Source organism: Nicotiana attenuata, chromosome 1 (assembly GCF_001879085.1).
Source record: "Nicotiana attenuata strain UT chromosome 1, NIATTr2, whole genome shotgun sequence".
In the NCBI taxonomy this organism is placed as follows: Eukaryota; Viridiplantae; Streptophyta; class Magnoliopsida; order Solanales; family Solanaceae; genus Nicotiana; species Nicotiana attenuata.
Window position 1 is genome coordinate 13,600,532 of NC_031989.1, and position 19,528 is coordinate 13,620,059.

General features: G+C 34.3%; 3 protein-coding genes and 1 long non-coding RNA gene across 7 annotated transcripts; 1 reads left to right on the forward strand and 3 right to left on the reverse strand.

Annotated features, from left to right (window-relative positions):
- On the reverse strand, nt 1,456-6,777 carry LOC109241961 (protein PAIR1). Of its 4 annotated transcripts, none has more exons than XM_019408920.1 (11): nt 6,540-6,777; nt 5,737-5,953; nt 4,692-4,836; nt 4,417-4,551; nt 4,166-4,218; nt 3,890-4,084; nt 3,727-3,792; nt 3,575-3,621; nt 2,835-2,979; nt 2,496-2,577; nt 1,456-1,882 (listed from the first exon to the last, which is right to left on the reverse strand). In XM_019408920.1, the coding sequence occupies exons 1-11, from the start codon at nt 6,602-6,604 to the stop codon at nt 1,776-1,778; spliced, it is 1,257 nt and encodes a 418-aa protein (XP_019264465.1). In that variant the 5' UTR covers nt 6,605-6,777; the 3' UTR covers nt 1,456-1,775. The 4 variants fall into 4 exon arrangements, with proteins under 4 accessions (XP_019264465.1, XP_019264361.1, XP_019264521.1 ...); XM_019408816.1 differs by having other exon boundaries at nt 2,835-3,006; XM_019408976.1 differs by lacking the exon at nt 6,540-6,777 and adding an exon at nt 5,210-5,284 and having other exon boundaries at nt 2,835-3,006; nt 5,737-5,825.
- On the forward strand, nt 1,998-2,875 carry LOC109242194. Its single transcript, XR_002070369.1, has 2 exons — nt 1,998-2,087; nt 2,416-2,875. It is a non-coding gene; the product is annotated as an uncharacterized LOC109242194 (long non-coding RNA).
- On the reverse strand, nt 15,243-15,605 carry LOC109233166. The gene has a single exon (XM_019398950.1). It carries the CDS (start codon nt 15,603-15,605, stop codon nt 15,243-15,245), a length of 363 nt encoding a protein of 120 aa, XP_019254495.1.
- LOC109233176 lies at nt 16,245-18,383 on the reverse strand. The gene is made up of 3 exons (XM_019398958.1): nt 17,827-18,383; nt 16,874-17,424; nt 16,245-16,783 (listed from the first exon to the last, which is right to left on the reverse strand). Exons 1-3 carry the CDS (start codon nt 18,381-18,383, stop codon nt 16,245-16,247), a joined length of 1,647 nt encoding a protein of 548 aa, XP_019254503.1.

The following is a 19,528-nucleotide window of genomic DNA, read 5'->3' on the forward strand; positions in this document are numbered from 1 at the left end:
CTGATTAATCTATTTATAAGACATAATTGGTGATAAATTAGTAGAAAGGTTTTTTTTTAAATTATTTTTATGTGCAATTTTCGATAAATTTAATATTTAAAACAATTGAAGGTATTTAAGGAAATTTATCGGTTACACACAGTACAATACAGTCAAACCAAAGAGAACATATTATTTAACAACAACAAACAATACAATCTATCCAAACATTGTATTCACAAAAAGATACAATATAATACAATACAATACGATACATTATAAAACATGGGTAACAATGATCCAAACGGAGTGTTAAAGTCCGTTGTTATGCCTAAGTCACAAGTTTGATAAATGGGAGTAGAAAAAGTAAAATAAACGAAGTAATAACAACCATATTAAAAGTAACTTCACTATAATATAACACAAATTTTTGTTTTAGTATAGCACAAATGCACTATAGCTACGTTTAAAAGCTTCAATTGTTTCAATCAAAAAGTGGTGCTTGAGAAAATTTCAAAGCAGAAAGTTACTATTTTGAAAATAAGGAGTTCCCGAGCAATATAAGGAAGCATACATAGTAGTTGACTACAGGAAGGGAAATTTCCTTTGACAGCTTGCGAAACTTACTTCGGCCAATCGGATCATATTCAAAGGACCCGATGCACAAAGCATCACGCATTCGCAGAAGAGCCGCACCCAAGGGGTGTGATGTAGACGTCCTATCCCGATGCAAGCATTAGTGAACGCTTTCACGGCTCGAACCCATAACTTATAGGTCACACGGTGACAACTTTAACATTGTTCCAAGGCTCCAGGATCATATTAAAAAAGGAGAAGAAACCCACCCATCCACGCATCCATCCCTTCTAGAGGATTTGTGCAGAAGAGCGAGCATGCTTCTTAATTCTTTTCATAGAAAAACACACCACGAGTGCAATGCATGCGGCAAGTAGTTGCCTGCTACTTCTACTAGTCTTATTTTTATTTTTAGTTTATTTATTTATTTGGCTAAACTTTTACCAAGTCAATAAGGAGATTAACACCCAAAAATTAACAGGCAAGGAACATGACGGATGATCTATGGATTTCTTATGAGCAAACTGCACTACTCCACACGCTATTTATGCTATAAAGAAAATGATGTGAATAGATCCACCAGGGGAGAATGGCTCTTTTAATTAGGCTTCAGGATCTTGACGGTTGAGTATTAAACACGAAAAAGGCTGACCATCCAAGTCCAACAATTAGTAAAAAAAAAAAATTCTATCTTCCTATCCCGAAAGTGATGACTTGAAGTTTTTCTAAGTTCTCTACCACGGCTGAGATGGGTTAATTAACTTTTCCATATTATTTACTGTTAACATGGTAGAATATCACAGGCTGAAAATTTACCAGCATAATATTTACTCCTATTAGCTAATGAAATATCGTATGAAGAAGATGCAACGATCTAACTAGCCAACTTTAATTCAAAAATTAAAACATCATACTCTTTTTGCTAGTAATTATTTACGTAATCCCAATGCATTACATATTTTTATGGGTGCTGAGTCTGCTGACATCCCCTTGGAAAATAATGCAATCACCTCAAGTCTGTGTATTGCAGCAACAACACAGATTTGGCTTCTATGTAATGCTCAGTCTGGAATTTCCTAATAATAGTAATGGAAAATCGAATTGCAAACTACACATCCTATATTGGCTGAGGAAAGATAGAAGTAACAATTATGCATTTTTACTGTTTGTCAAATCATAGGACCTTGATTCAGCGGATTATAAATTGTCACTGTGTACCTTCAATCTATAATGATAGTGTTAAAATGCTTTCTCTTTCGCCTCCTTGCTTTCCTTAATATGCGTGCACTCTCTTCCTTTGCATCCTCTAATGGATAAATCCCTGTGCCTTTTAAAAGAAAGACAGTTTAAGCACTAAAATCTATACCAAACGACAATTAAGAAAGACATGAATGATTGTTTGTCTTTCTTTTTTCTTCAAAAACTTCCTGCTGCAGTTATGATGCTCAAAATTTCTTATTTCAGGACAGACTCGAAATGTGATGCTTTCAGAGAAAGAGAGAGACCCCTCAGGACACAAAACTTGAGAACAGGTTCAATTCCCTTCCTTAGCCCAACTGACAAAGGGAAGAGAGGGTTATCAGTTTCTCTTTGGTTTGAGAAAAACTTAATAGTGTGGCAGTATAATAAAGTTGCTTCAAGCTTTTAGACATGTTCTTTCTTGTTACTTTATTTATTTGATTTCATATTATAATCTTAGGCATTCGGCTTGATTAAAAGTACCCAAAGGTCATTCTTGTCTGTGGTGAGTCTTGAGATATAGGATATAATTTGACATGCGTCTAAATTGATCTGTCTAAATTCGTTAAGTTCAAATGTACAATACAGTTTTAGGTCAATAAACACATTGATTAATTACAGGATGCAGAAATCACTCTGCTTATCAAATTGCATTATGGTGAAATCCTCAAATGAATGATGCAGCCAAGAAGTGCAATTACCTGATCCATTTTCTTCAAGCAAGCAGGAAAAGCCTGTGTCAATATCCTCATCAGATTCAATGGTAACTCCAAATTCCCTTTCCTGAAATGGATAGCCAGTTGTCAGCTCTCAGAATATAGGTGATGCAGTTTCAAGTTTTCAAATATGTGGTGTGCTAAACAAAGCATTTTTGTTAACTTCAACACAAGGCCTCAGAGATGGTGGACTATGACATATCACAAATACAACATTTCAAAACCTATTGTTTCTTGTTTGGATGTTTTCATGTCACAATGATAACCACTATTGCTCACAAGTCAACAAGCAATTTGTTTGCATATGGACAATGAGATATTTACCTGTTGAAATGATTTATTCTGTTTGTGACTTCTGCTGGAAATTTTCTGCTTCACACAAGTTTGGTCATGTTTCACTGTTTTCCAGCCTCCTGTTTCAGTCTTCGGCAACATAGTTGTTTTCTGATCTTTGATATTCATTGTTGAACTAGAAGTGAAAAGACATGCTTGGTGACTTGCATTCCCAGCAATAAGGAATATCGCACAATTTCAGAAAGATAAGCAAAACTTTGTAAACAAAATATCTTTAAGATTTCTTTTGAAGCTATAGCAAAGTTCTTAGGAGGTTTCTTCATTCATTTAGTTTATCACGAATGCTAACTTGGATTAAAGCTTTTGGGGATGAAGGGGAGTGCTGCCCTTTGTTTTCACTTTCTTCTTCGTATAGCTAATGTGAGAAATGGGGATACTTTCTGGTTTTACATGGATCAAAAGACACTATGAGACAAATCTTCACAATTAACCGCCACCTAACTAGTTCTTGATGATAGAGAGTGTATCCCAGCCGCAAGTGTTCTCGAGTGTCAAACTGTCAATACACACATCTCAAGAAGCATTGCAAAATGCCTACTGCTTATGCATATTGCACATAAATGATGCAAATAGTAAGAGAAGCCATCAAATGATTATGAAAATTGTATACTGGAGGGCTACTGATTTGTTGCTACTTAGAGATGTCTAAATTAAGGCTGTAGTGATGCCACTGGGAAGAAAGATAAAAGGAAGAAAGTTTGAAAACTTACTTCTTGAGAAACTTCACTTCAGGGGGAGGGAAACAATCATTGATACCCTACAAATGTTCAAATGCACTAAGATTTGTGATAGATTTTGTCATTACTCTAAATACTCATAAAGGTCTTAAGGAATTCGGAGAATAAAGTTCTTGAAAATGTACTTTCGGTTGAACGGCCAGAGCAGTTTCATGTTTTTGTCCGGGACAATCTGGGTGGAGGGAAGCTGTCTGCAAGCAATAGGAATATAGATGAAGCAGCATAAACCCAACTACAGATGGTAGCTTAAATATGAACTTAAACAGTCAGTTTCAATATGCGACATGCCTGAATCTCTTTAGCCAAGGTCTTGCTCAAGTCCATTTGCAGTTGCAAAATGCACGTCTCCAGTTTGTTGGGCATAGCTCTAACCAGTGATGAAAGATCCCCTATGTTCTCTTGATATTTATTCTCCCTCAGCTCTTCAAGCATGGATTTGAAGGTCTCTTCCATGCTAGCTTTCAGATCTTCCCTCCCCTTGTTCTGGTTATTGCATGTCACATGGATTAGGAAATATTATACAAACAAATCTGGACGTAAGGAGAGCAGCTAAGCTATAGTTACCATTAATTGCAACAGTTCATCATGAGCTGCTAACTTCGGCCGTAAGCTTTCCACTGAAAGAAAATTTAGAAGAAAAACTAATGCGTGAGAATTTGTTGACATCCTGCAGATATATTTGCAAGTAACAATTTACTAGGACCAGCAGGCATCTCAAGACAAATTTCCATACTCTTCAACTAATGATATGGGCTCTTTGGAGCTCCTAACTATTCAGCCACATCAGGTAAATTGAAAAGGCAGTGAATACTCACTCTCCATCAATATCTCTTTCGTTCCCCGGTTAACTTGCATAATATCACTCTGAACAGAATCTAAGATCATTCCTAGCCTGCTTAATGAAGTCTCTACCATTCCAATTTTGTGTTCAAGTTCTTCAGTAATCTGGGCTGTTCAGCAAAATTAGAATTCATAAACATGTTTAGTCCAATGATTCTAGCTGCAGATTAGTCCGCCAAACTTACATTTTCCTTAGATCTTAAATGGAAGGTGAGAGCATATATTTAGTGGAGGTGGAATTATGACTTACATTTGTTTTCAGGAACTGACCACTTGCGCATATAATTGCCTGAAGGTTTAGATAGCTGCATTTGACTCTCTTCTCGTGTGTAGTTGATTTGAGGCAAACAGCTTATCCTCTTTGCTGAATTTTCTCTTTCTTGAGAACCCAATCTCTGCATTAAAATTATCAATAGTAACACCTTATTGTTCGCTCTGAGACGTAAAATTCCCACAACAGCATCTTGTTTGGTATAAGGTGAGTAAAATTTGCAATGTATAAAGTGGAAAGTTTCGTGGAACTCTGTGTCCTGGGCAGAATTGAAACCAAGAAAGCATATGCTCAACATAAAAGACAGACTCCATCAGTTAACTAGTTGTATACGAACTCTGATACGCTCTACAACCTAACTGCCGACAACCACTTCATAGTGCAGTGTGACGATCCCCTGTTTTGTCATGTAGTAATAAGAAACATTCTGACAAACAAAGTCGGCTGACATAATTGATGATCCGCTGTCCAATAAAATGAAGGATGGTAAATGATACCTTTATGTGACACTCTTCCAATTTAAGGACGTTCCATAGTATTGACATCAGTCATTTGTTATGCAACTTTCAGAGCTGTTCAAATTTAAAACTTAACTTTAATGCTTTCTTCACCTATCACTAATATAATAATAAATCAAATTAACATCTTGAATAAAAACGTCAGATAAAGTTAGTATCATGTACTCACACAGCATATAACAAAGTAAATCATAGTCAGAAGCTAAATTCATCTATTTTAAGAATCACAAAGCATAAATGCAAATTACACTCAAAAATAACCGAGGCAACAGTTATCCAGGATATGATAGGTTCAAGTCTTGTGAAGCATCAAACCACATTTCAGACAATCTAAAGTATTCTCTAGAAGTTACAACGATTTTTAAAAGTCAATCATTATCATTTCCGCAATGAATCAATTGCTTGGTATGTTACCATTAGTTAGCAGCCGAAGTATACCAAAATGACATCTCATTAACAACTATAATTCGTACAACTGAGAGATAGGAACGAGATGGAGGAATTACTTGCTCATTAGGGGCAAATTCATCCAGAGAGCTCTGCGATAGCTGAGAGTACATCGGTTGCTGAGATGAAAATCCCTGTGAGAAGGATTGTTGTGATTGCTGCTGTGACCGAATCTGTGAGAAGGATTGTTGTGATTGCTGCTGTGATCGAACTTGTGACGCTTGGCTTTTCCCGAAGACGGAAGACTCTGCTGCACTTGGTACTGCACTTGGCCTCCTTCTCATATCATCAAACAAGGCTCAATATTATGGTAAAATTCTCTCTCTCACTCTCTCTCTCTCTCTCTCTCTCTCCATACTTATACATATATAGCTGTGTGTGTGTGTGTGTGTGTGCGTGTGTGTGACATAGAAATATCTGTAATGTATGCGGAAAAAACTCTGAAACACGAAGACATAGGCCAAAACAGATATCGGCATCGAAATTGGCCTTCTTCTCAATCATCACAACAAATAGCTCAATATTATGGTAAATTTTCGACCTCTCTTTATTCGTACAAACATATAATGCATACATATTTATATGTGTTTGTGTATATATATAGCACACACAAACATCGAGATATCTGTAACGTATTCGAAGAAAAAGCAAACACAGAGAGGTATTGTGCTTGATTCCTACTCAAATCTTCACGAAAAAGCTCAATCCATATATAATATATTCATGTGTGTGTTTGTGCGTGTGTGTCGCACACAAAACATTCAAATATTTGTAAGCATTCGAAGAAAACGCAGAAACACTGAGCGTTAGGCAATTTTCCTGATAAACAATGAAAAGAGATGAAATTGAGATAGAATTGGACCTTGCATGAGGAGGAAGAACAGAGATAGAGCTGAGATCGGAGGCTTTGTTAATCTTCAACTTCATTTTGCCGATACTCACTGGAAAAGTTGTGAGATCTTCGAGAATTTTTAGCTTCAATTTGGAAATTATGGAATAACTGATGAAAATATCGATTGAAACTTGAAAATTATTTGAATTCTCAGAGCGCTTTGAAGTTACTTTTGTGTGATTTTGCTCCAGTTGGAGGAAGTGTGATCTGCGCTGATAATCCAGCGGGAAAGTGTCATTTTATATAGGGTAATAGATGGGCCTATTCTATGACTTCTAAAATTATTTGGGCCCTGTAAACGTGGCCCAATCATTTCGTCTGATCATTAGACGTAAAAATAGCACGATATAGCCAGTTTTCGGACTGGTCAATCAAAAATAGCCAGCGTTTACCAAGTCAATGAAAAATAGCCAATATTTTGCTGCAATAGAGATCGGTCCAGCATAATATACTGGAGTTCGGTGCACTTGTGTATGAACTCCAGCATATTATGCTGGACCGGTATACTTTGCTGGCTCCAGTATAATATACTGGAGACTGGAGCACCGGTGCTCCAAACTCCAGTATATTATACTGGACCAATATACTTGTTGGAACTCCAGTATATTATGCTGGAGTTCTAATGTACTTATGCTGGAACTCCGTCATATTATGCTGGAGTTCCAGCATACTTATTCTGGAACTCCAGTATAATATGCTAGAACTCCAACATAATATACTGGAGTATTTTCCGGGTTTTGAACAGTGTTTTCGCTCAGATTTATCTTTATATAAAAAGTGGCCAAACTTCGATTACTTTTGAAATTGGCTATTTTTGAACGACCAGTTGTAAATCTGGCTATTTTTAAAATTTACCCTCATTAGACCCGTTTAGTTTAGACAATTTTTCAGAAATCTTCTCAAGAAAGCGAAAACAGAAGCTGTTCAAATTTATATATACATGCATATTATAAATAATATATTAACAAAAATGCTTTCCAACATCAAACTAAAAAATTAACTCAAAATCAGAGTTTGTGTTCCAAGACCATGTCGAATATCATTTAATTTTTTGGAAAAAATATAAACTGAACAAAAATAAGCCATAGACGTTGAAGCTATTGTCTAGTGGTGTATATGGACCGGGTTAGTACGGTCTTTATCAGAACCAAACCAAACCAATTATATATGTTTGGATTAGTTCGGTTTTTTGTCGGGGTTTTCGGATTTTTTGTTACTTACATATTATTTCAATCTTACTTTGTCAAATATTTGATAAGTAAATATATATTTAGCAAAAGTATAAAAAAAATTGACAAACATATTATCAATTAAAATATTCTTGTTGGAGAATTCTATTAGTAACACTGAATAGCTATTTTTTTAGTCGTCTGGTATTAATTTTTCGTTGATATACACTTTCAGATTAACTGAATTAAGTAATTAAGCATAAAAATCAATATGATACCTAAATATTGATAATCACTTCACATTCGAAAAAGATAATAAGAACTTAATAGATCTTAACATATGATATGAATATGGAAGAACAAAGAGATAGATGAAGTGATCATACAACCTGTTATTTAAAGTCAATAATATGGAGCACTTCATATTCTATTAAAATTTATATCCCGCAAGAGAATCCTAAATATTTTTAGATATTTTTTAAAGAAAATTTTATATAAAATCTTAAAATTATATATTTATTTGTCGGGTTGGTTCGGATTTTTTTACTCAATACCAAACCAAAGTCAGGTTTTTTTATCGGTTTGATTTGACTTTTCGGTTTGGTACGATTTTTCGGTTCGGTTTGTACACCCCTACTATTGTCCATTATTAGTCACACCAAGTTAAATGTACGTGTTACCGCGCGCTGTGGCTTCAAAATTTGGGCAAATTCCAAATTTTATGATATGGTATTTGAACGTTACCCATTTACTAGTGCAAAAATATTTACATGGACAAAGAGTTATTTATTTATTTATTTACATCAACAGAGATTGTTCCCCACTTATCGAATTTCACTGCTTTTGTTATCGACATAGATTGTTAGTCCAAAATAAGATGTACTTTTACTTGATGATTACTAGTAATATAACCGTGAAATATAAACATATCTCAATGGTAATTGTTTGTGATAAAGCTTTATTTGGATTTGGAGTTGGATATGTGTATTAAAGACACTATAATGCAACTAATTTACAGCCAATGGGCCTGGTGATTGATCAGTATTTGATCGACTTTGATTGAGAATTAAATATAGGAATTTTTACTTCCTATAGAATAGGTTAACCCCCTATTTATTTAAAATAAATACCATTTCAATAAATTACATCCTATAGATATGTTATATGATTTGTAGCAAAAATTCTAATTTTGGGTATCTCCTACGCTTAAGCCATTATACACGCTATGTTTAATTTTACCATCTCCATTCTCAGATTCTCTCTCTCATAGATACCTTTTTACATACAACTTCTCAATACAAGTTTTCCCCCTTCTCTCTAAATTGATACTTCCAAATCCCCTGTAATCGCGGTTAAAATTATATTGTTCTCATTCGCTCTCATTCACAGCTTCCTCCTTCCCCAATCTCGGGTAAACCCTAACGCATATTTTTGTTTTTTGATTTTTCGCCATTTTTGCTTGTTCTCAACCTCTCGACTAACCAAATTGTATCTAATCAACAGTACCCAAGTCGTATTGTTACAATGTCTGAGAATACACCCCACAAGTTGATTACTAGAGGTATACCCACTAAACTTCTCAATTTCGATGGGCCCTCTTTCTCCTTGCAAATCACTCAAGGTGAATTCGACGCAGGTTTAGCCAAAGATATTGATTTGGAGAAGAGAACAAAAGCTCGACATGATAAAGTCGAGAAATCAACGAAGGAGACAACACTTCCCATTCGGGAAAAAAGGAAAAACGATATCTCTGAAGCTTCATCTGTCAAGGGGAAGGAGGTTGAAGAATTGAAAACCTCAGATAAAGTTGAAGAAAAGGTAATTTTCTGATGAAATTCAATTGTATTATTCATGTATTCAGTTGTATTTATATGTATTCTGATGTATTTTTATAGTTGTCTTTTTAAGTTTCTTTCAAGGTTCCCATCACTGTTTTTTCTTTCAATTTCATTGTATTTATTTGTTGTTTTCAACAGTTAAAAGTTCCATTCTGTATTTAGTTGTATTCATATGTATAATAAATTAATGTCATTTGTGTTGTATCTAGTTATTTTATATGTAATTAGCCTTGTCAGTGTATTTAGTTGTATTTATATATTTTTATTCATGTCAAATGCAGGGAATTAAGTTTTTTGTCAAACAGCAGCCAAAATTTGCACCCCATATCAGTGTGTATACTAACACTGATATAGTCTCCGATATAAAAGAGAACCTTACTCCTGTTCAGTACCAACAACTTGGTAATACTTGCTTTGGAAATTTTCTTCAAATGAAGCGTTGTGAAGTCCAACATCAACTCTTCAGATGCTTCATGGCTCTCCAGGTAGAAGGTACTCCTAACAATGTATTTGCAATACACGTCAACGGTACTTCATTACATTTCTCATTAAAGGAGTTTGCGCTTGTTACTGGCCTCAAATGTGTTGGTAATGATGCTGATTTTGAGTTTAGTGAAAAGGTTCCTAACCGGCTTATTGAGAAGTACTTTGGAGGTGCTAATCTTGTCAAGAAGAAACATTTGATGAAATGCTTTGCTGAGAAGAGCTAGGGTCCCGACAATGATGTTGATGCCTTGAAGATATCTTTGTTGTATTTCATACACACCTTCATTTTTTCATCCGAGAAAAACAGTACAACCATACCAAGGCTACATTTTGACTTGGTAGAGAGTGGGCGCTATTCTGAATATCATTGGGGTTTAAAAGCATTTGAGATGTTGACAAAATCGATTAGCAAGAAGATGGATGCTGTGAAGAAGTATTACAGGATAGCTGGGATGCCCCTAGCTATGTAAGTGTGGTTTTATGAGTGTTGTTCTTCTGTTGATTCCAAAATTGCACTCCGAGTTGATGACGTGGTCCCTAGAATACTCAATTGGAGAACCACCAGAAATCAGCCAACCTTTTCTTATCTGATGAACGGCATGTTCAATGACACCGGAAACATGGTAATATACAAATTGTCTCACTGCTAGTTTAGATTTTATTAATAATTAATAGGCATATGTTTGCATATAGAAGTATGCAGTTGCATTCTCATACATTTTTTATGCTTCAATACCTGCTGTAGTTTCTGCATTCAGTTGCAAAATACATTTATATACAAATACATACAGATAGAAATACTTGTATTATTAGCTGCAAGAAGATATTGATGCAGACAGCTGTATACATTTGGATACTAATGCTTACAGAAATAAATACTTGCATATAGATTCAAGATACATGTATACAAATGCATATGGACTAATAATCAGCTGCATAAACTTGTATACAAATCCATACAGATTCTGCATACAGTTGAATACATCTACTGCCTGCAATAATATTCATATGCAAACTTGTTTTCCAGATCTGCATTTGGAAGATTTTAGTTAGACTTTTATTATATTTATTTTTTCAGATTGTTTTCAAGGACATCAGTCCAAGCGATATAGAGCTAGCCGTTATTCAGATTCCTCCTGTAGCCGCCGATGTTGAGAACAAACCTACTCTTGCTCATTCAGACAAATCGGGAGAGGATTTGGATGACTTTTCTCCGACACCCGATCTTCCATGTAAGAAGAAACATGTTGCAATTGTTAGTCCATCTTCATCACCGCCCCATAAAAAGCGTAAGGAACACGAAAGGCATCATAATGAAACAGAATATCATCCCAACATTCCTCCTGTTTGTGTTTCCGAAATTGGACATAAAGTTTTGCATGACCATCAGCTGCCACAAGGCCAAAATGACGAAGTATCTTCTTTGAGGAAAGACCTGTATTCATTCAAAGAATATGTGAGTATTTAACCATAGATTAAACATTACAGTTTAATGCTTAGCATTCATATATTTTTTCCGCAATCTTCTAACTGTTTTTGTATTGTTAAGGTTATGGGAGAGTTCAAGTCTCTAACAACATTGATCAATGATAACTTCAAGAAGCTTTCAGACCATATTCAACAAAATCAGCAAAATGAACCCATAGGGAGACGTGATGATGGCATTCACACAGATGTCGGAGATAATGTTGAGGTTTAACATTCTTAACATATTGAGCATATGTATTTAACTGTATTCATATCTGTGTTAACATTAATATATAATTGCAATTAACTGCTGTATTTAAATGTATTTCAGATGTATGTAGATGTATTCTGATTTGTAAATCTTAACATATTGAGCTGTATTTAAATGTATTTCAGCTATATTTAGATGTATTCTGAATCGTTAATCTTGAATTTGTGTCTTTAATATTCTAGCTACATATATGTATTTAACTGTATTCTAACATTTAGTTACTACACTAACAATGTTACATACAACTACCAGAAAACTACATCAGAGGTACCGTCCGACATACCATCTAAAGTTCAAGAGGGTGTATCTACAGAATTCTATGTATCTCAATTTGAACTGGACGACAAGTTTCTTCCCAGTAAAATTCCAGAAACTAGAATTTTGATTCATGCCAGTGCAAAAAAAGCTGAAGCCACACCAATGCAATCTCATAGGAATCGGCGACCAAGTAGATGGAACTCTTCGCCTTATGAGTCTAACTTCGACTCAGGAGGTAAGTGATTTTACAAACTTAAGACTCAACGTTCATCGTGGTTTTGTCATTTAAAAGTCCCTAATCACGAATTCAATGTACAACAGGTACAGTTTTTTAAAGTTGACCCCCATTTTTGAGAAAAGACACCCCTTTGAGGATGATTCAGTAACGAGGCCACATCCTATGTTAATCATTCAAGAATATGACAAAAATGGGTTCGTGATGGTCTTCTAGCTAGACATGATCAGAAGTGAGTTTTCCCCCGGTCATTGTATTAAGTTTTCATATTTTGAAAAATGTATATAATGATTTTTATACCATACTTGTAGAAGTAATTTGGAAGACCATTACAAGAAGAACAAGTCAATACTTCGCATACCGTTGGATTTTGGAGTTGATCAAGTTAATTCCAAAAATTGGTTTTACCTTCTATCAATTGACGGAAAGCTATGGGATGACAACGTAAGTTTTTCAACAAACTGACTAATTTTCTTTGAATAACAACATGCTGTTTCATTCAAACGTATATTGTGATGTATTCAACTGTATTCATATATTAATCCCCTGATTAAACTGTATTTTCAATTAAATTCAACAGTTTTAATACCCTGAATTCTTTTGTAATCAAGGTATTTTCTATTGTTTTTTGCAGCATGTAACTTAGTTATACTCAGCTGTATTCAGTTTTACTGTGGTGTATTCAACTGTATTCATCTATGGTCAGTTGCATTAAACTGTATTAAACAGCTAGCATCAGTTGTATTCAATTTCTATATTCAGTATTATTCAACATATGTATTCATCTGTATTCAGGTATTTTCAATTAAATTCAACAGTTTTAATCCCCTGAATGCATTTGTATTCAGCTTTATTAACACCTGTATTCATATGTATTCATCTAATTTCTGTATGCATTTGTATTCAGCTTTATTAATCAACTGTATTCATCTATAATATATATATTTCAGTTGAATTCAAATGCTTTTATCTTCAGCTGTATTCAAATGCTGACTACAGCTGATTTCTATTGCAGTTATCTTCAGCTGTATTCAACTTCTAAATTCAGAAGTATTTCTAAACATTAGTATTCATCTATAGTAGATATGTATTTGTCTGTATGCAGCTATATTATTTCTTAGTTCAAGCAATTAAACTCACACCATCTACTAACCTCTTTTGTGTATAGCATATGGACGTCATATTCTACTACTTGAGAAAGAAGGGAAAGTACAATCATCATAGGGACTTCAAGTATACAACTGTTGATTGTATATTCGAGACAAGAATCGCAGATAGTGATGCTAATGTAGCCAAACAAGAGGACGTGGTATGTGAGTATATGAGGGGCTACAGATTGCATGCTAATGTACCTTGGCATACTGTGGATAATGTCTTGATACCAATCAACTTGAAGGACAAACTACACTGGGTATTGGCTGTTGTCACATTCAAGGAGAGATGTATCAAAGTGAATGACTCGTACAGATCTGCAGGTCATGATGCCTATGTAGTTTCTGAGATTGATAAGCTAGCTAAGCTTCTTCCTCTGTATCTATCAATCAGTGACTTTTACAGCGATAGTCAAGGCATAGATTGGTCTGCTTATCCAGCATACACTGACAAGTCACATAACGATCCCTTTGAAGTTTGTTTCATTTCAGATCTGCCTCAACAGAAAGCGGGCAGCATGTAAGTATTCAATCATCATTCTTGAATGTTGTATACAAATCTAATTGTATGAATTATTTTTAATTGTTTCAATCAATTATTTTTTAGGGATTGTGGAGTGCATGTTGCAGTATACGCAGAGTTTCTTAGCACTATTGGAGAGATTCCAAAAACAACATTTGACTCCACTCTACTCCGTCAAAGATATGGTGCTCTCCTCTGGGACTATGCTATGCGCAAGATAGGTGCTGATGCCATAAGCGAGAATGAAACACCTTCAAAGATTGCTAGGCAATTCACTGAGTCGGAGGCAAAGTTGCAGATAGTTTTAGAATAGCTTTAGGTCATTTTAGTTTTGGAGTGTAGATTCAAGAAGGATACTGTTTTGAGTAGTATTGGGTGTAGATGCTATTTAGTTTTAAAAACTTATCACTTATACATTTTTGTTCGTGTATGACAATTGCAACTTTTCAATGACAGTTTCACTGGTTTATTCATAAGTATTCCTACTTATCTTCAATTGTATTCAATTGTATTCAGCTGCATCCATTCACATATATCTTTCAAGTTCATATAATACATATTACAGAACACAACTTCAGATGTATTAAGCAGGTTGTACGTAGTCATATGTATTCAGGTGTACTCAATTGTATTTAAGTGTATTATTTAGTATTAGCTAGTTGTATTTAAATGTATTATTTAAGTGTATTCAGTTGTATTTGGGTGTATTAAATTTACTATATACTTCATATATATTATTCAGGATACTGTTTTGAGTAGTTTTGGGTGTAGATGCTATTTAGTTTTAAAAACTTATCACTTATACATTTTTGTTCGTGTATGACAATTGCAACTTTTCTATGACAGTTTTACTGGGTTTATTCATAAGTATTCCTGCTTATCTTCAGTTGTATTCAATTGTATTCAGCTGCATCCATTCAGATATATCTTTCATTATCATATAATACATATTACAGAACACAACTTCAGATGTATACAACAGGTTGTACGTAGTCATATGTATTCAGATGTTCTGAATTGTATTTAAGTGTATTATTCAGTATTAGCTAGTTGCATTTAAATAAATTATTCAGTTGTATTTTGGTGTATTTAATTTAATATATACTTCATATATATATATATATATATATATATGTATACAAATTCTTCAACTAAATGTATTCCAGAAATATTAACAAATGTCATTTCAATATATATTACTTGACAAAGAGATAGCTGCTAATGGCATCATAAGTATTGACAAATCGTTAACCACCAATACATGTCAGAATAAAACTATTTATTACGTGGAGCATTTCTACACGTTCGCTTGTTATGTCCTCCCTGCCCACATATGCTACATGAATGTTGGTTTTTCGGCTGCAGCAGTTCACTTAAAGTTTTATCGCCCTTCTTCTTTGGCCTTCCAGGAGGTCTTTTCCATTTGGGTGGTAGTACAACCTCCTCTGCTACATGTTCTGGTATATTCCAATCATTTTTGTCCGGTAGCGGGTACACTGGCACATCGTATGTCATTACAATTGTACTTGGTTTGTAGTAGTTAGAGCAATATTCATCTGGCATTAGAAACTTGCTCTTCAATACAGCCCAAGCATGTGGGCATGGCAATTCATCAATTGGAACCTCCCACAAACACATTTTCTCTCTAACAGGCAGACTTTGTAATTCCTCCCACCATCGTTAACCGTATGTAAGTATTCATTTGACGTACCACCTACATTTAAAAATAGAAATATAAGCTTTGAACATATTTAGCTGAATTACCAAATGTATAATGTTGAATTAATAAGTTACATATAACAGAAACATTTGCATATATATGAATACATCATGTATATGGACCAGCAAAATGTCATCTGCGAGAAGTGCAGAACTTATCAAAAGTCTGCTGTAGTTTAGGCAACAGTATGCTAACAAAAGCATTATAATCATACGTATTGACAATACATATAAAATTTATATATCATATAACTAGTTGCATTCTGATGTATTTCAATAGTTTTTTCAGCATGTAAATTAGTTATATTCGGTTGTATTCATATCAGATCTATGGAAAAATATGCATGTTATGTGCTTGAATGTAGTTGAATTCATATATATTAATTGTAGTTCTACTTAAAAATGATTGTATTCAGTTGTATTCATGCCAGTAATTCAGAAATTAACTAAAAGTATATACAACAATGACAGTAAAATTTAACTTACAGTCATACGTGTACACATTCTCTCATTCAACTCCAGCATCTCCTGGTATTTTTTCCCAAGCGTCTTGTATGTCTATGTAGCTTCTTTGCAGTTACTACAATTCCAACGTCCAAACATCTTCCTAACTTCTTCGAGGAAGTCGTATATTGGCAACTCCCTTGCTGAAACTAGTGCGGCATTGATTGACTCAGCAATATTTGACGTCATTGTCCATCCCCTGTTAACAAGTGCATACAACCTAGCCCACTTTTCGTAACCAGCTAACTCTAAGTATTCTTTCACCCTAATATCTACCATCTCCACCTTCTCCATTAGACTGTCAAATTCAGCTTCTGTGTATGCTTTTGCCATCGAAAAGTATATCTCGCTCAACTTGGTATGGCTCTTTTTGAATTTCTTATATACGTTGTTCCACAGATGCCATATACAAGCAAAATGCGGTACATCCGGATACACTCTCGATACAGATTTAATGATACTCTCATTTCTATCTGAAACGATGCACATGTTTTTCCTTACACCGTATGCTATCTTGAATTGCTCAAAGAACCACGTCCAAGTAGCATCATTCTCTGAATCAATAACACCATATGCTAGTGGCAATATATGACCTGTAAATACAATTGAATATAATTATTTCTTAATACATGTATTTCAATATTTAAAATATTAACAGATTGTATTATTATTCAGATACTCACCTGCACCATCCAACGTGCTTGCCGAAACGAATGTCCCGGTGTAGTAAGATTTTAGGTGACTTCCATCCACAACAACAATTGGTCTACAATGATCAAACCCCCTTATAAAGGCATACAATGATATATACACGTACATGAATTCATTCTTTGGCGACTTTACCATTTTGATGTGGGAACCTGGATATGTCATATCCATTGTATATAAGTATCCTGGTAATTTTTTGTATGAATCAGCCGGTTCACCTCTAAGAAAATTCATTGCCTTTCCTTTAGCCCTCCACGCCAACATGTAGCTAACATCTACACCTAAATCTGATTTCACATCATCAAAAATGTCCCTCGGAGTGTATTTCCTCTTATGGTTTGTAAGCTTTGGCCTTATAATACCACATATAAGGCTGCTACTAGCCTGTCGCTGCTCGTACACCTTATCCTTCAGCGGACATGTATGGTTATCATTGAATTCTCTCACCTTGAATAGTTCTGATTTGTTAATGCTTGAGGCCTTAAACCTCCATTCACAATCTTCTGAAATACATAATAATGCATAGCTGCAAAGAATTAATCATTTAACATTTGATTAGCATACTTGTTTACAACAAATACAGCTCATACATCAGACAAATAGAATCTGACATATATACATCCTGAATACATGTTAACGAATTCACAAGTGTATATATAATTTTGTATACAACTGAATTCCAATATAGTTACATGGGTTCAAACACAATGAATACAACTGAATACACTTGTATGAATATGCAAAGACTTAATACCACAGTAGACAAAATAAGAAAATAATTAGAGCCTCTGTTGTGTTTGTACACCATTAAAATACATTTGAATACATGTATTTAAGCACCCTAAACAAATATAAGTTTTCATATGTGTTCACCAGGAGGAAACACACAAATACGCATAAATACAACAAATTTAAACAAAAAACAAACCTGACAGCATTAGACCGATCAACCCGGAATTGAAACCTTTGAGCTATAGCATAATTCTCCATCACCTCTTTCAATGTAGCCTTATCCTTATAAACTTGTCCGACCATAACCTCCTTTTGATTGGTTTTTGAAATTATCAAATCATTGTGGAGTTCGAACACTCCAATCGCTTCTCCTGAATTGACAAATTCTATAGCTAGTGTATTATCAGTATCGGAATCGTACCTTTGAACTGCTCCGTCTATAAGTTCTTTTTCGATAGTAGTTATGCACAAAGGATACATCCCAAATTCTCTGTTCTCTTTTTTCAATTCTACATACACTCTGTAACCCATATCATTGTGTATTTCCATTGGCGTGCAATTTCCTTCTACTTTGTATTGTATTTTAATGGTCTTTGAGCTCAAATCTATACCCAGTTGATTAGAAATTGAAGCAACTAGATCATTAAAGGAGGCATACTCCTTAATCAGTATTCCCTCAGTTGCAAAATCGATATAATTGCCCTCATCGTTCCACTTGCCAGAATGACGCAACAAAACTATTAAACTTGCCATATGTATAGAGCAACTATAACTTATTTTGTATATAATTTGTATCAATCGAAAAAAGGAGAAGAGAATTGAAGAATTTGGATGCTCTGTTTTTTGCTTCTTTTCACGAAAAAAGGGAGAAGATTATTCTGCATTCTTTGAGCAGATTAGTGTGTACTCGTATTATTTCTTTGAGTTAAATTAGGAGACTATCATGTGAATTTATTTCCTTCCGTTTTTAACAAGTTTAACTTCCCAAAATTTGCGCAAAAACGTTACTGAATTTTATCTGTATTCAGCTTGAATACAGATAAATACAGATACCCTTAGCCAGAGTTCCCGTTTTTATGCCTATTTTTTTGGTTTACAACTGCTTAAATACATGAAATACATTGTATAAAAACATAAAAGGTATCTATAACAAGTAATATAGCAAAGGGTATCTATAAATGACTAATTAGGGCTAAAAGATGGTGCTTTATGAAAAATTCTCTTAAATATAAGGTGTGAAGTTAGAGCGAAGTCTGAGATTATATTATTGCCTTTTTTTTTTTAATTCAGTATTTTGTGTCAGATGTATGTGGTACGCGTAATATATTCCGGGCTCAACTAATTCGGAAATTGGTTTCGGGCCAAAGAGTCTCATTTTGAGGGGGTAAAGAGCTTTCTATCAAAACTAATTTTATAGTCAATGCTCAAACTCGAGACTTTTAATTAAAAATAAAAAAAATATTTATCACTTCATCATAACCTTGGGAGGTAAACCATATTAGTATACTAGTCAAACTCAAGAACGCGGCAATCAATTGATATCCTAATCCAAGTACACACTCATAAGGTTAGAACTTGTCGTTGATAATTGAATTTTATGGTGGCATTGACGAGACAAGTTAAATAGCTTTATAGCGGGGAGAAAAAGATCATCGAGTATGTCATGGAATATTCCTTCTATCCACTCACTTGGTCCTACAATCTCGAGTTTTATAAAATTTTCATGTTTTTTATGGCATAGTGCTGAGATTGACAATGAAGGAATTCTTTAACAAAAAATAAAAGGCTGACGAAACGATATCGTGGCGTCTAAAAGTTGTGGTATAAACACAAATAATAATAATAATATCTTAATATCAAATATATTAGAATCGTATATAAATCCTCATTTCGTTATT